At 44.1% G+C, this 14,105-nt stretch overlaps 1 protein-coding gene across 3 annotated transcripts; it reads right to left on the bottom strand.

The window, feature by feature from the left end:
• Positions 1–1,187: 1,187 nt before the first annotated feature.
• On the bottom strand, positions 1,188–12,577 carry cops4 (COP9 constitutive photomorphogenic homolog subunit 4 (Arabidopsis)). Of its 3 annotated transcripts, none has more exons than XM_083641943.1 (10): positions 12,443–12,571; positions 11,874–11,953; positions 7,913–8,064; positions 7,694–7,797; positions 7,446–7,599; positions 7,165–7,315; positions 6,775–6,945; positions 5,943–6,058; positions 5,029–5,113; positions 1,188–2,082 (listed from the first exon to the last, which is right to left on the bottom strand). In XM_083641943.1, exons 1-10 carry the CDS (start codon positions 12,550–12,552, stop codon positions 1,949–1,951), a joined length of 1,257 nt encoding a protein of 418 aa, XP_083498069.1. In that variant the 5' UTR covers positions 12,553–12,571; the 3' UTR covers positions 1,188–1,948. The 3 variants fall into 3 exon arrangements, with proteins under 3 accessions (XP_083498069.1, XP_083498070.1, XP_083498068.1); XM_083641944.1 differs by having other exon boundaries at positions 1,189–2,082; positions 6,763–6,945; positions 11,878–11,953; positions 12,443–12,577; XM_083641942.1 differs by having other exon boundaries at positions 1,189–2,082; positions 6,763–6,945.
• Between the last annotated feature and the right edge of the window lie 1,528 nt (positions 12,578–14,105).

The following is a 14,105-nucleotide window of genomic DNA, read 5'->3' as shown; positions in this document are numbered from 1 at the left end:
TATACAATGAAGCTTGTCACCATGTCCGCTAAATCCACTCTCCTTGTTCTCATCATATGCTGCCTTTTAAGTAAGCAAATTCATTTGATACCCCCCACGGGTCCGCGGCCCAAATTGGGTCCCGACCAGTGGGCAAGCTCTGCCCCTTTCCCACGAAGACGTGTAAGTAACCCCGAAAGCTGTAATTCCTCGAATGGCCACTTGAGGCAGGACTCAGAAGTCCCCTCGTTCCCGTTCACCCCCATGTTAAAATGCCCCACTTGTACGCATCTTTACAGCCTGGGCCTTAATACGGTTTTGATCTATATAGCTAATTTCACCTTTTCATAACAACTGTAGGGGGGTAATTTCTTTTTCCTATTTTGCTCCCTGGTCCTGGGATAATCTGCAGAGCTCTCTTCATCTAACTAACCCTAGTCTCTTTGGGGAAATTTAAAGCCATGTTAAAAGTCTTTGTAACCGAGAAATGCAACTGCCTAACCCGAGTTGGATTTTAGTCTCTTGTGTATTTGATGTTTGTATTAATTGTCTGTTTTATTTGTATTTTAATTTTGTAACTGTAACTGACCTGTCTTGGCCAGGTCTCCCTCGGAAAAGAGATTTCAATCTCAAGGGACTTCCTGGTTAAATAAAAATAAAAATGGCTTATATAACTCGTCTGGAGTAAAATAGACGATAGAAAAGGGGGTGATTGACAGGTCACCTGTCCAGTGATCGTGCAGCTTGCCGATCACGGACCAATAGCAGGCGGAGCTACGGCTCTGGGAAACCCCCATCTCACGTGAGGTGCGGAAGGACTCAACCCATTCCCTCCCACTCTGCTGATGAAAAATCAAGAATTAGTCCCTATTCATCTATTTAGCCTGGATGTTACAACTACCAAGTGACACGATGCCCATTCATCTTTGAGCCTGTGTGTGGGTCCAATGGAGTCACCTACCCCAAAGAGTGTGTGCTGTGCAAGAGCATGAGGTAGAACAACCAAAACAAAGGCTTCAAACGTCCTAAATAGTACTAAACACTGTGATCAAGCAGCTCTCTGACTAGGCTACATGCCTCGCAGGGAAAGTGGGACAAAGAGACTGGTAGCTAAGAGCGGACCTTGCTGAGAAAACTGCTGGAACACAACCTACGAGGAATCTGCGAGGAAGTTGTACGAACGGTGATAAAATGGAAACATTTCAACAAAGCTCTACTTGAGGAGCGAGCAAGCTAACCTTTCATTCTAAAATGACACAACCCAGCACACTTCTTCTCGCCTGCAAGTTTAATCCCCCTTGTTGATAACAGCGTGTAATAAGATCGGTTTACATGAAGCAATACATCAAGAAGCACTTGACAGGTATTGCTATGTGGGATAAGCAATTCAAAACATGAGAATGTGTTTGCAAAGGTTTTAAATAGACCAATTGTAATATACAATAAGTCCATTGATATATTTGAGTTCCTGGACTAATGTTAAAAACATCTAAATTATCATAAGCAAGCTGTTAACTCCAATATGCAGTAGGTATTTTTCGAGTTGCATGCCATAAGACACATGAAATAAATACCATGAAGTAGAGATTAAATAATAGCACTGTGTGTGTGTGTGTGTGTGTGTGTGTGTGTGTGTGTGTGTGTGTGTGTGTGTGTGTGAGGGGCAAGTCTTGATTGAACCATTTCCCATGTGGCCAAAGAGTGAACAAACAATGCTGTCCAAACATCTAGCAAAAAAAGGGAAACATCTGAAGAGAGTGACAATGACATCAGAGAGTGTCCCTTGGGGGCTTCCGTTAACTTACTGGGAGAGACGACATGGTGAGAGTTTGGAGTAAGGAAGACAAAAGACGAGGTGGGAGGGGGCTTGGCTGAGGGCGGAGTTTGGGGGAATATGTGGGAGATGGTTACTGGGTCATCTGGGTTTCCATAGCCTGCGCTGCCCACTCTGGAGCGGTGTGGGAGATGGTTACTGGGTCATCTGGGATTCCAGAGCCTGCGCTGCCCACTCTGGAGCGGCCGTGCGGATCTTCTCTAGGAGGTTGTTGACTTGGAAACATAGAGACTGGATCTGCTTGTCCCAGGTGGGAAGGGGTTCACGAGCTGAGAGACACAAGAGATGGTAGAGGAGGACGGGGGAGGGAGGAATATGAACACATTTACATGTTAGAGCTAGGGGTGGGAATCGTGGAGTAACTCACGATACGGTCACGATATTATCACGATACAGCGATTCTGCGATAATCGATATATTGGAAGAAATTTAACCTAAGATACATCACGATATGTGTAACTGAAGAGAAAAAAATACCCCTAAAAGGCAAGAAGCAGGTATTGTGTATTTATTAGCAGAATTGACATGAACTCTCTCAGAGTTCACTCACTCACTCATACCATTTTCGATAGCACGGAGGAAAAGTTACACATTAAGTATTTTTATTATTATTATTAAAACAAGAAAACCTATATAACCTATATAATTTCTAAAAGTAGATATTAATGATCAAACATTTCCATTCATGTAGCCTACAGTATTTATGTTTTTGTTTCAACTACAAACATAAATAAACGTCAACTTGAAACTATGATTCAACTACCACACACAGCATAATATTTTAGCCTGTTTATTAAAAAAAAAAAAAAAAAAAACATATCGATACTTGGTGCCAGTGTACCGATAACGTATCGCAAGTGGAAATATCGCGATACCGTGAGCATCGATATTTTGTCCCACCCCTAGTTAGAGCTTGAAAAGTACTTTGGTTAATGCCTGCACTGCTGCCCCTTCATATTAGCAGAGCATGCATTGTGTGCAGGGCTGTGTCTCACACAATCTCAGTCCTGCTTCAACAGGCTGCCCCCACCTGGCCAAAGCTGCACTTGACATTTTTTGCTGGAGATTAAACTACCCAAAGAAATCTTAACAGCGAAGACCTAATTGTAGTCTTGATTTTTTCCACTGCATGAGTTGTCAAATTCTAAAGCCGTTGACAGATAGTGGTCTATGGCTCATTTCCACCACATATAACAGCACAGTACAGCTCCACTCTATCTGGTATTACTCGGCTCTACTTGATATAGACTCTGTTTCCATAGCAAGTTTACTTGCCTCCGCCCACACCTGGTCGTCATAGCGACTGCATATCTGCCCTCCGCCCATAGCCGAAGTAGGCTATAAGTATAACGTTAAATTGAAATCAATACACGGAACTTTTAAACTGATTATGAAATACTGGTGCCTCTAAATGACCTACAGTGTACATGGGAAAATGTGACAATCGGCTAGGAGAATGGATATCACTTTGTTGTTACTCAAACTCACATGCATGCACTGCGCGGGGACGGGAGGCGCTACGAGGAGAACCCCAGCGGCAGCTCAACAGGCAAGACCGCGGCTTCGCCTGCGGCCTAGCGGAGCCAACTACAAAGGGCTTCCCGAGGAGCGCATGTTAAAGCTGAGCAAGGAGATCGATTTTATTTCACCAGCGCCAAAGGCAGCAACACAAAAGACTGATGGAAATAACATAACAGAAGAGAAGGTAAGCTAACTAAACTGGTATTGACAGTAGATGCCTACAGTAAACACGATTCTGCCTGACCAATCAGTCGTCTGCAGTGTTTTCACGTCACCATATAGTACCGGGTCCACAGCCCTAGAACCTCAACAGAGCAGGGACCAAAAGCAGCACGACTCAACCCCGATCAACCCGGGTTGTCCACGTTTTTGATCGGTGGAATGAGACAAAAAAGCGAGACGAGCTGTGCGGGGCCGCGTTGATACCAGCGGTGGAAATGGGCCAATAGAGAACTGCAGGAATGAGTCCGGGTTACTTCCGGGTTTGTCAGGGGAAAAGTGAATGGGGTTTTAAAATGGGGATTTCACTTAAATACCTAAAATAAGGTCTGTGGTTAACAAAAGTTTATGGGAACGCGAATTTGGTTTCCGCAGGATAATCTTCACAAACATAACTTTTGGAACATAAATGCGTTTTTTTTAACACGATTTTTAGAAAACGCTTCAAAAGGGATAAAAGTGATTAACGTTTGTGAAGAATATCCTGCTGAACCCAAATTCGTGTTCCCATAAACTTTTGTTAACCAAAGACCTGATTTTATGCATTTAAGTGAAATCCCCATTCTAAAACCCCATAGACTTTTCCACTGAAGAACCAAAATGACGGCGATTTCTGGTTAAGCCTACAAAAATACATCATCCCTGCGGTACTCTATTTGGACAAAACATCTAATCTTCCCCATCATTACACACCGCAATGGTCTACCCCAGAGGACAATCAATTGATTTTTGCAGTTTGATCAATAGAGACAAAGTCACACCCACTTCCGGTTTCGGCATACGAACCAAGAGATTTCATCTGCCATTCTTTTTTTCCATCTACATTTCGTAAAATTCTTATAATGCGTAGAATGCTTATATTGCGGGTTAAAATAATTTTGTTTTAAAGTTTTGGTCAGAGTGAAATGTTCTTTTCCGTGATTCTAAATATAGCTGAATCGCTTCGTTTGACCAAGTAAAACAATCTTTTATGAGCTTTTAGAAAAGAAAGGCAGATGAAATCCATTGGTTCGTATGCCTAAACAGGAAGTGGACGCGACTTTGGCTGACCTACATGGCAAATTAAAAACAAATGTTTTACAGTCAAGTGGGGTTTGTCTTCACAAAGCAGTTTAGCACTGCCAAATGTACACCTCAATGCACAGCGCAATTTACATCAAATGGGCCCGAACTCTCAGCTGAGTCAAGAGATACTGCAGCAGTTGCATGCAGAATAAAACAACAATTATCATCTTAATTATTCATGGGAAAACAAACAAACATGTGGTTAGATGAAAATCGTGATCGGGAATCGGGAATTAAGTGACTTGTATACTGCAATACGGAAATGTAAAAATTCTTTGTAAGTTATCCTCTCATTTAAGCATTCTGAATAAGACTTAAGTGGATTACTAATTTTGCAAAACACCTATCAGGCGACAGAGACATTCGTGTTGTGATTCAATGGATTCGACACACTGGCCAGTGACACTCACTCTCAAAGTGCACGATGCCATCTATCTGGTCGATGAAGCCATTCATGCGTCCTTCAGTGATCATCTGGGAGGCGATCTTCTCAGCCTGAAGGGAAAACAGAAGCACAGTTCACTGGCTTCTGCGCTCACAACGTGAAGACAAACAGCTACACAAGCCACATCTGTGAAGCACAAGCACTATTCAACATTTTGACAGATAGCTTATAGACCTTATTCGCTAACCCCGGACGGCGCCATATTGTTGACATACCGTCCTGCAGCTGACAACTATAGTAACGGCCTTATTGTCGTGTCTGTTCCATTACGCGATAGCGATGACAGCAATAAAAAACCCAGAGTTGTCGTTTGTATGCTGCCGTTAATGCCTGTAATAATAAACAAAAGAAAAAACGAGGTGAACAGACTTTGCTGTGAGGAGCTGTCAGAAAGTTTCACCTGTCTCTCCTAACTATCCACACATCTCCTGTGCTGCTGACGTACTGTATCCTCCGTCTCGCTCCCTTCACGTCTGTGGACGGTAGAGATAGAAAGAAACCACGGGGACTTTATTGCTGTCATTACTACAGCCGTGTGTAACGCAAAAAAAGCCATCAGACACTTTTCTATGCATTTGGTGTATTCTGAAGTCTGTCAAACCACAATATCAATCAGACTATCTTGACTCAACGCTTGAGTGTCTATAGGACCAAATATCATAATCATGATCCAATAGGCTTCCAGGAATTGAGCGATGGGGGGGGGGGGGGGCGCCTTTTTCCAAGCTTTTTCTGGAGGGAGTCCCACAGTCTCAGACTTTGAAAACACTTGGTTTATAGTGATTGTTAAGTAGTCTGATGAAGCTTTTGATCTAGAAAAATGCTGTCAGAATGAAAAAGTACGCCTCCGGCATAAGAATGCTTTCATACATGTCGCACCTTTGCTGGGGGGATTTCCAACAGAGCCCCCAGTTCTTCAAATGTAATGTTGTTGTAGAGTTTACTAGCGGACAGTAGGTTGTGCTCAATCACCGCTCGGTCTAAGATGCTGGAGCCTGGGACAGAGAGGAGAGGACAACCCACATCACAGCCTGGATCTGTGCATCATGACACGCTTGCAATAACACAACCAAAGTGTAATAGTTGTAATAAGAACTGCCAACTTACTGGCTCTTCATGAGACGGCTTTGCATTATACAGTGTTATTTAAACATTTTATATAACGTACAGTATTGTTAATACTAATTATATCTTATATTTTAAGTTACACACACACACACACACACACACACACACACACACACACACACACACACACACACAACACACAAACACTCCGTAGCCTATAATACACTAGTTAGCAAGTGCACACACAGAAAAGCAAAACCTTGTGCTGTCTTGCATTCACTCTAGCCAACCAATCTATCCAGCTTAGAGGCAATGTGACTTCAGATGATCTCAAACCTGAAAGACTCAAAATAGAACAAGGGAATCATCATTTTGATTTCCCTCCTTTGAAACACATGAAATGCAGTTAAAAAGCAAATGATGCAAGCATGCTTAAATCCAGTCCAAAAGCTACTTGGCTGCCAACAAGGCAAACAGAAAAATATTATTTCAGATATTACATTTGCACGATTGGCATTGGCATAGGCATAACCACCCCCCCCCCCCCAAACACCCCCTGATCCCAGGCCCAGACTGTCCTCTAATGACTCCAACATACAGTAACAGACCAGGTAGACGCTAATTATCTCACCATCTGACTCACCATCTGCTGTGGTGGCCTTCTGGTGAGGCATCAGCATGGCGGCAAACTCCTGCAGCTGGTTGCCTCTGATGATGCGGTCCAGATACATCTTCTCGAGGATACCATAGGCAGCCAGCTGCTGACAGCGCTCGTCCTTAAACAGAGTGGCCAGCATACGGGAGCGCTGCTGGCCTTCAGAGTGAACAAAGGCAAGACGATATTTAGCCTATGAAACATGTTGGCAAAACAACCAATCGGTCATAAAGAATGTAGCAGTTAAAGCCTCTGCGTGTACAGCAGGTTTGGGCATTGGCTTTGCAACGGGGGGGGGGGGGGGCTTTTGTTTTTCAGCAATTCCCTCAAAACCTTCATTGAAAGTTGAAAGCGTAAACACAGCAGTCTGTGCAGTACCTGCGGAGGCCAGTATGGTGCAGTTCAGGGCGTGCTTCAGCGCCTCTAGACGTTCACTCTCATGGACAATGGACTTATAAGACAACTCGTTGTACCGCTGTGCAGCCTCAATGAACTTCCTCCTGAAGTCTAGGACTCTAGCATAGCACACCTAAGAAGAAACACGGCGTGACAGATTTGGCTCAGTCAGTTTAGACATTGCTTACTGATTTGCACTTTCCAAGTTTGTCCAGAAAAGTAAGGCGATATGAGGCCACGGCATCACTGAGCGGCTTGTGTACCTTATAGTGAATCTGCAGCTGTTCGTTCGAGGACTCGTTCTGAAGCAGTGAGGCTCTGTTGATGTAGGCCTCTGCCTGCACTGGGTCATCATCCTCTAAGTAGAGACGGGCAATTTTCAAGTATGTATCCAACTTATAGTCAACATTGTACTGCCTATGGGGGAGGAAGTAAAATGGACTTAAAAACATGACAATCAGAAGAGAACCAGAACAGGGCAACAATAATAATACATCAGCTAATAGCGTACTTTTGTCCCGTTTCCAAGGGAATACCAACTAAAACCTGGGCAGCATTTCTCCAGTCCCCCTCCTTTTCATAAATGGTTGCTAAGTGCTGTCTGATTGAGGCCACCTGGAGGACGCACACACACAAAAAAAGAGTATGTTCTGGATGTGTAAGAACAACATGTAATTTCAATGAGAATATTCAAGTTCAAATGATCTTGTCCACAAATAGCCATCCTTACTTGTTCCTCAAAGGAGATGACCCTGGGCTGAATCTTCTCCAGGGTGAAGTGGTATACAGCTTTGGCTGTGCCGTCAGGCAGGTTGGGCAGGTGCGTGCAGAAGTCTGTGAGCAGCTGTCTGGAGATGACGAGGCTGACATTCTCGTTGACCACTGCAAAAAGAGGACAGTAGGATCATAGTAAGACATCCTGTGCATAGCACGTGTGCTGCGATTAAATCAGACTGTTTAAAATGTAAAGTCGAGCTGAAACGCCATTTGCACAGTATGTGACTTCCTTATCATGACGCATTTCCGAGTTGAACAGGGTAGAGAGGCGGGACACATAGCGAGGAGTTGGATTGGACCGTTGAAAAGTGGGCATGTCTGGGACGACGGACTGACTAATGCGAGGCAAGTCGAGTGTCTGCCGTCTGGACCAGGCAAGGGAAGAAAGCAGTCCGCTAAATAATGTATTTTACCCGACAAATCTGGAACCTACCGGTCACCTTTCACAAATCACTTTTTGACACAGTGGGGTCTCCCCCGGAGGTGGTCTCCCCGGAGAAGGTGGGCTCACAGGGTGCATAGAGGCAGCGCTGTGCGTGGTCCTACGGAGCGAAATCACTTTTTGGCACAACACCGGCCTTGGAGTGGGCCACGAGCCACGGTATCAATGTTCTTGGAATGCGAGTTAACAAGCCAATTACATGTCCTTCGCATCTACATTAAAGGCCCATTCCGTCGGTTCTGGCGAGAAATAAATGTGCACAAAGTGTTTTTTATTGGCAACAATGAGTGAATGTGCCTTGACGTAACTTAAAAATGGCGACCAGGGGCGTTTCTCTCCGACCAGCCGTTCAGAAGATACATGGAAATACCGCAGTTTCGAAGGGGTGAGCATTCCCCGCCACAGCTAGAGGATGTGACGTCTGCGCGTTCACGAGCCTGCCTCTTGTCCTAGACGGCTAACAGGAAATGGCTAACGTTACGTTCGTCGCTAGCTGCTAGCAAAAGGAAACAACACAGACTCCAGAAAAAGTCCACACTAAATAAATAAATATTTATCTAATGCTGCCCGACTGGCCAGACAGCAGCAATGTGACCGACATCGGGGGGAAACTAGAGTCAGAACTGTGTTTTCGGTTCATGAAGGAAACTTGCTGCTTGTAGCTACTGTAATGTGGTTTTGACCAGATAACGTTAGCTGCTTGCTAATGGATTTTCAAGATTCAAGATTTTTATTGTCACTCCGTAGTACAAGTATCTGACCACCTGGTCAGAAACTCTGCTAACATTACCGTCTTGTGTGAAGTAATGCAACCCTAACGTTACTACCGTTATGCTTATGGTCATGGAACATTATTGTTTGACTGCAGTTAGCTGCAGTGGTGAGTCTGCCTATTATTACCATAACGTTAGCTTGATGCTATACGTGGCTAACTAATAAGATTTAGCTATAGACAAGTTTCCTGGGCCGTTCCTAGGGCGGCGCCATAGCAGCCTTTCGTGTCGCCGGCTTCCGTTTAAGTCCACATTGCGTCCACAGCAGCGAGCACATCAGAAGGCAGCAGCCGAAATATCCAAACTTTTTTACAACGATCGATAACATCAGCTACACTAACGTTAGCAGACGTTATTAACAATGGGTTATTCTGGAACACATTGTGCAGTGCGTGGCTGTCACAAAACACAGTGCGCGTTTCCATCCACTGCTATTTTGCGAATTATAGAGCTGACAATCACCTCGTGTTTGAGGCTGTCTGAGCTGCTGATCAGCTGCTAGACCCGATATACAGCTCTGTTAAACACATCTAACGTTATTAATTTAAAGTTTCTTGATGATCTACAAGTAGACAAAGGTAGCCTACCATAACGCCATTTCTGGATTACCAGGTGCGACTCGGCAAACTAACGTTATAATCCCAACCCGATCTCCCAATTTTTTTTTTAAATAGCAACGTTTGTGGACCAACGTTGCTATGTTACAATTTCGTCTCCGAAATTGTAAAATGGTAATCCACGGAGCAGATAGTAGGTGAATACAATTTCATTCAAGTCTAGAAGTGAGTCGCCTTAAAGTTAATATCCCAGTCTTCTTCTGTTTACCACGGCGGGTATTGTGCTGCGTATTTACCATGATTTACCGTGTGTAGCCCTATTGTGTGGAGGCTACACACGGCATGTCATGTTTTGCAGTGATCAAGGCAAACTGGGTTGTTTTTGAATGGAGAGACACCTAACGTTAGTCTGGCTGACTGTGACAGAGGAGAGGACAGTAACCTAAGTCTGACTTACTGTGAGAGAGGAGAGGACTGTAACCTAACGTTAGTCTGACTGTGAGAGAGGAGAGTACTGTCACTGTAACCTAACGTTAGTCTGACTGACTGTGTCTGGCTGACGCTTCGGAGCTTTTGAGATAGTTCATCGCGTTGCCGTCCACCGCCATTGATTCCTCAAAATACGCTATAATCCTGCCTGTAGTTACGTTCGGCCATTTACACATATTATCTTCCCATGTGTCCACTGTCAACGGGTGTGGGATAGACACTCTTTCATTAGATAGGAGACTCGCAGAATGATCCCAAATTTGCATTTTTTCGGCGGTCGCTATGGCTACTACGGTAGTACGTTACGCTTCTCCGTATTCACAAACACCGGAACCGACAGACACGATCGCGGCCGAGACCGGAAGCAAACCGGAAGTGCCCAGGAAACTTGTCTATATTTATAGAAATTACCACCAGCCCCACTAATAACGTTACTGTCTTGTGTTGATAATGAATCTAACAGTCGGAAATATGCCTAACTTTAGCCTACTGTCTGTTATGCTTACGGTACATTGTTTGACTGTTCAGTTTGGTCAAGACATACCGGGGGAGAAGGCTCTGAAACATTGTTTGATTGTTCAGTTTGGTCAACTCCAGGCATTACACGGTACCGTACCTACTACAGGGGAAGCAGGATAGTTCCTGGCTCACGGTAACGTGAATATCCTATCCATTCCCCCGCAGCCAATCTAAGCCAAAACACGGCCAAACATGCCACAATAACGTCCGATAATTCATCCAGAATCCTTCCTGGGCATCTCGAGGCTGATCTGACCGATAAATTGTCCAGGTGTTCAAGTGACTTTTATGAGTTAACGTTACAAAGCAAACAACACCTCTGCTGTTGCCAGGCAACTGCTTGTGCGCGTGCGAGTATGGTGCCCGCGCGTCAGCTCGTTCACACGCTGCCAGCATTTACTCTAACGGCCACCGGCGTCAGTAACAGTGACAATTGAGGGAATGGGCCTTTAAACAAAGACATTATTATTTGTTTTATTTTTTATGTTACATGCTTATTGGCTAAGGTTAACATTTATCATGGGCTAGGAAACTCTGCCCATGTAGGCAGTAGGGCTGTGAATCTTCACTGGCCTCACGATTCGATTACGATTCAGAGGGCTACGATTCGATTACGATTATCGATGCATCTTAAATCGATGCATCACTTTTTTGCGCAATACATGATTTATTCTTTCTCACTTTCTTTTTTCTCACTGTGTGGCTACTTTTAAAATAAAAGTGCATTTGGAATTGCATTGTATTATGATCCATAATTAAAATAAACAACTGCATGTACTTCCATTATATTTTATTTGATTATTAAAAAAATAAAAAAAAAAATTAAATAATCAAAAAAAAAATTACATTTGTGAATCGATGCAGAATCGTGCACGTCCGCATTGCGATGCATCTTATAATCGATTATTTTTGACACCCCTAGTAGGCAGCCATGTTGCCTGCTTGGAATTTTCTTCTAGCCATGAAGATTGACAGTTGACAGAAATTGGATTTTTGTCAATTGTTTTTGGCATACATTGAACTCTATGCACTCTATGACCAGGGATGTGATCTAATTTGTCATTTTTCATTTCAGGTCGACTTTAAATACAGAGGCAAATAAATGCTGATCAAATTGAAAGAATGCAATCATACTTGCTTCGACAAAGGCCTTTAAGGATTCGAGTTGATCTGCATCTGTGAACTGAATGGCCTTCTCCAAAATTTGTCGATACCTGAAAAAAAGATTAGGAGTTTAGAAACGACAGATTGAAGATACTAAATAAAACATGCAACATGTGCACGCGCGCCTCTCTCTCTCAATGGCAAGACAGACATTTCCAAATAAAACAAAGATAAAGCTTGAAGCACATTCAAAACTCATACTAAATTTTAGTATTTTAGTAGCTAGCGCTAGCGTTAGCATTGTAGCAGCCAGCCACTAACAATGGTATGATATATCAACTGCCAGGAACAATAAACTGCCAACGTTCGACAACGACATGCATGCAATTGGACCATAGTTGAATGTTTCCTACTGAGAGACGGCAACACATCGAGGCTTGGGTAACGTAGAGGAAAAGCTAGCGTGTTATGTTTAGCTAAGCTAATCCTAGCTTGTCTATCTGCCAGCAATGCTATCAAGACGTCCACATAGGCCTACTAAATCACACAAAAGATTCGAATTATTATCAGCGAGTAATATATTTTGCATGAACACATACTTTGCAGCAAGATCTTTGTGCGATCCAGTGGAATTCATTAGCTGGGCAAGCTCCTGCCTGACTTCGGTCGCCATTGTCGCTGATGAAGTGTCAACGACAACGCTTTTCATGTCAAGAGGGGAGCGAGACTTCCGCTCCGTCCGACTGCGAGCTGTGCGCGTGCTTGTTTGGTCCTCCAGCAGCAGTTGCCCAGTGTCCCCGAGGCGCGCCGCGCGCCCACGTCGATTGGAAGTGCTGGTCAATGGTCAAGAGCCACAATGCCACAAGAGCAGTGGCAACTGCTCCCAACTGTGGTGTAGTTATTTAACCTGTGTCAAAAGAAGTGAAGTCCGCACACTGCATCCACTTAACTCACAGTTTATTTGTTATAATAAAAGTAGTTATTTAACCTCGCATAAGAGCCTGGGGCCGGTTGCACAAAGCACCTTAAGTTAAGATTTTCATTCGAGTCCGATTTAAGGTGTCCATAAAATAAAATCGGTTGTAGCCTACAAAACACCCTTAAATCTTCTGTTTAGGTTAAACATTTTAAGGGAAACGTAAGCACAAGATTTAAGGGTGTCTTATTTCATTTTATGGACACCTTAACTCGGACTCTAAGGAAAATCTTAACTCAACCGGCCCCTGGTACCCATCAGAAATCAGAATCAGAACTTTAATGATCCCCGGGGGGAAATTGGGACAAGTTACAGTTGCTCGTTCGCATAACACACATAGCATAAAATAAAATACACAGTAGTAATGCGATAGTAAGATAAGCAGAATAAGAAGAAAGAACACAACATAGCATGGAATAAACAGTAAACAGTATTAAATGCGATAGGAGCAAAATAGCGGAGTACGTCTAAGTAATCAAATACATAGAGTAAGTAACCTATACCTTACGTGCCAATTGTCTTTATTGCACACTGAACTTATATTATTCGGCTTGCCCTATACGTTACACGTGGCTCAGCCAGGCACTTTTTCCAGTTAGCCTATCGGCTGGCTCAGTCTCAGGGAGACTGAGCGTCTCCGAGGTGCTCTTTTAAGAGAGGCGTTAAATAGACCAATGGCTACAGGCAGGAATGATTTCCTGTGCCTCTCCGTGTTGCATCTAGGTGGAATCAGTCTCTCACTGAATGTACTCCTGTGTTTGACTAGCACGCCGTGGAGTGGGTGCGAGTCATTGCTCATGATGCAGCGTTGCCTGGATAACGTTCTCTTCTCTGACACCGCAGTTAGAGAGCCCAGGTCCAGCCCCACAATGTCCCTGGCCTTACGGATCAATTTGTTGAGTATGTTGGCATCCGCTGCCTTCAGCCTGCTGCCCCAGCACACAATAGCATAAAGGAAGGCACTAGCCACTACCTACTCATAGAACATCCTCAGCATGGTCCGGCAGACGTTGAAGGACCTCAGCCGTCTCAGAAAGTAGAGACGGCTTTGCCCCTTCTTGTAGAGTGCATCAGAGTTCTTAGCCCAGTCTAGTTTATTGTCAATGTACACTCCAAGGTACTTGTAATCCTCCACTATGTCAGCACTGACCCCGTGGATTGAAACAGGGGTCACCGGAGCCTTGACCCTCCTCAGGTCCACCACCAGCTCCTTTGTCTTTGACACGTTGAGCTGCAGGTGGTTCTGCTCACACCATGTTACCATTACTACAGGCAGGATGACCCAT

The sequence above is a fragment of the Poromitra crassiceps genome, assembly GCF_964638095.1.
Source record: "Poromitra crassiceps genome assembly, chromosome: 8".
NCBI lineage: Eukaryota > Metazoa > Chordata > Actinopteri > Beryciformes > Melamphaidae > Poromitra > Poromitra crassiceps.
This window is presented reverse-complemented; position numbering and strand designations above follow the sequence as displayed.

What these genes read in the sequence shown, in the direction of transcription:
- cops4 (XM_083641942.1), bottom strand. Translation starts at nt 12,552, where the DNA reads ATGAAAAGCGTTGTCGTTGACACTTCATCAGCGACAATGGCGACCGAA. An exon ending in CACAAAGATCTTGCTGCAAA is followed by an intron (nt 11,954 to 12,442) that starts GTATGTGTTCAT and finishes TCTTTTTTTCAG; the next exon opens with GTATCGACAAATTTTGGAGA. An exon ending in TGGCATCGTGCACTTTGAGA is followed by an intron (nt 2,083 to 5,028) that starts GTGAGTGTCACT and finishes TGTGTCTCTCAG; the next exon opens with CTCGTGAACCCCTTCCCACC.